General features: G+C 36.9%; 1 protein-coding gene across 1 annotated transcript; it reads right to left on the bottom strand.

Annotated features, from left to right (window-relative positions):
- Positions 1–154: 154 nt before the first annotated feature.
- On the bottom strand, positions 155–1,867 carry LOC21383933 (mannose-6-phosphate isomerase 1; the record flags this gene model as incomplete). The annotated part of the gene is made up of 3 exons (XM_010100113.2): positions 1,160–1,867; positions 886–1,053; positions 155–367 (listed from the first exon to the last, which is right to left on the bottom strand). Coding segments are annotated over exons 1-3 (735 nt in total), but the record flags the coding sequence as incomplete, so codon positions are not given.
- Positions 1,868–2,204: the final 337 nt, after the last annotated feature.

The raw sequence follows: 2,204 nt of genomic DNA, 5'->3' as shown, positions 1-2,204 counted from the left end.
ATATATATATAAATATATTGTCAAACCAAGGGGAGACGGGAAATTGAAAGAAAGAAAGAAAGTTCCAACATCTAAAACTGTCCCAAATTGTTGAAGCCAGCTATTACTTGGTAATGGAAGTTTGACGAAAAAGAAATTCAAATCATTAACAGACCTGACTTTCAAAGTGTAGACGGTCTTTCAGTTTGGAAGTTGCTTCAATTATCATCTCTTTGCTCGCTGACATGAGTTTGGTGAAAATTGAACGCAGAACAATTTTTACTTTTTCTTCCGCATCTTGATCACTGAGATTCAAGAGTTGGTTTGCATCTGTACTTCCAACCAGCTCTACGATCTCAGGAACGTCATGAAGCACAGACTTGAGCTCCTGGAGAATATCCCAAGTCAATCATCTTAAATAAGAAAAGTCAAGACATTAACAAAGAATGCGCATACATGAAGAGAGCTCTGTATCTCAAATATCATCTCCAACTAATCAATCATCTTATATATGATACGCGTTCACAAAGATTACTCTATGGAAACAGCAAGTTTACCGTAAATCTGAAAAATCTTTCATAAATTTCATCAAAGCAATTAACATAACGACATAAGATAACAAACTTACCAGATAAACCCAAAAGTCAGGCATAAAAACAATATCGAGCCAAATTTAGAAACCCATTCCCAGGCACAAATTAAGAATACAATCAACATATATGCCAAATAAGTCACAAAAAGGATTCTAAGACGACTAGATCTTGTATCAATTACTAGAGAGCAACAATAAGCTTATGAGTAGTAGAAGAAGTCATATATTTCTGGAAGAATTGATGGAGAAATGGAAACAAACTTGCCAAATTCTATCCAATTCAATCAAAGAATAAGGAAACTAAAAATTCGAACCTGGAGACTGATGAATCCACAAAGAGCCTCGAAGTCGGTTATGGCGAGAGCCATCTCAGGCTTGTGATTGTCGTCCTTATAGACACTTGGCTGCAACTTATGCAAAGTCTTGGCCAATTCCTTATCCGGATGAGCTTGTATTGACAATGCCTTGGCCACCGAAAGCACCTACAACGAACCACACAGATTTCCATTAAAATTTACCATTGAAGAACTCGACTAATTGGAAAAGCCAGGAATCCAATGGAAATTCAAACAGCATGTAGAACAATACCTTGAACAAGAACGGAAGATCACTGCCCCACCTTTGGACGACCTTTTCGCCGAGCACACTAGGATTCTTGGAAATCCAAGACTTGAGGCTCTCGCCATGGCTGCCGAACTCCACCGACAGATTTCCATTACTCTTGTGTTCGCTCGGAACCAGGAAGGAGGGTCCTGAGTCGTGAGTTCCCATCCAGATCTCAGCATAAGGCTTTTCGGGGTCGATTTCCGAGCCGGAATTCAGAGCGTAAAGCTCGGCGACGGTAGAGTCAACGCCTTTCCGACCCCAATCGTAGTTCTGGACCGAGCATCTCAGCCTCTGAACCTTAGAAGCAATGGCGGTTTCGGACTCCATGACTTCCATGAACACGTTTACGTTGAAAAAGAAACAGAAGAAGAATATGAATATGAATTTATAATCAAAATGAAAAGGAAGGAAATGGACTTGTAAGAGCAAGTTGTGGGAATTTTTATCAAGTTGGGGGGGTCCGTATAAATGCTGGTCAATCCATTTTGGTGAATAATTCTTTGGGTTTGGTTTGCTGGTTTTTCAAGCGTTTGAAAAGGCAAGAAGAGAGAGGGAAATGGAGAGTGAAGGACAAGGAAAAAGAAGAAAAGAAGAAGACCATGACCGTGGAAATTTGGATGTGGGGAAAAAGACTAGTACGCGTCTCCATCTCCCTCTTCTGCTTTCTTCTTTCGGGTATGGTTTTTGGTATATGCGAAAATTGAGGGATTTTACCGGGAAACTTCGCTTCCTTTCCGTAAATACTCTTTCGGATAATAACAAGGTTTTCTCATTTTATCATTCAAATTTTTAATTTTTAATTTTTATAGTTAAAAATTTTTAAAAAATATCAAATTTAATTTTTTTTATTATAGTTAAAATTTTTTAAAAAATATCACATCACAACTTAAATTAAAAACTCAAATCTGTAAAGTAAACGAGGCCTAAATGACTTAAGTTACGTTTGGTATGATTTAGTTTAAATTTTTGTTTATTTATAAAAAATAAAAAATGATTTTTAAAAATTAATATTTGATTTAAATAGTTT

The sequence above is a fragment of the Morus notabilis genome, unplaced genomic scaffold (assembly GCF_000414095.1).
Source record: "Morus notabilis unplaced genomic scaffold, ASM41409v2 Scaffold11732, whole genome shotgun sequence".
Taxonomy (NCBI): domain Eukaryota; kingdom Viridiplantae; phylum Streptophyta; class Magnoliopsida; order Rosales; family Moraceae; genus Morus; species Morus notabilis.
The sequence above is the reverse complement of the archived record's forward strand: the minus strand, read 5'-3'. Positions and strand labels throughout refer to the sequence as shown.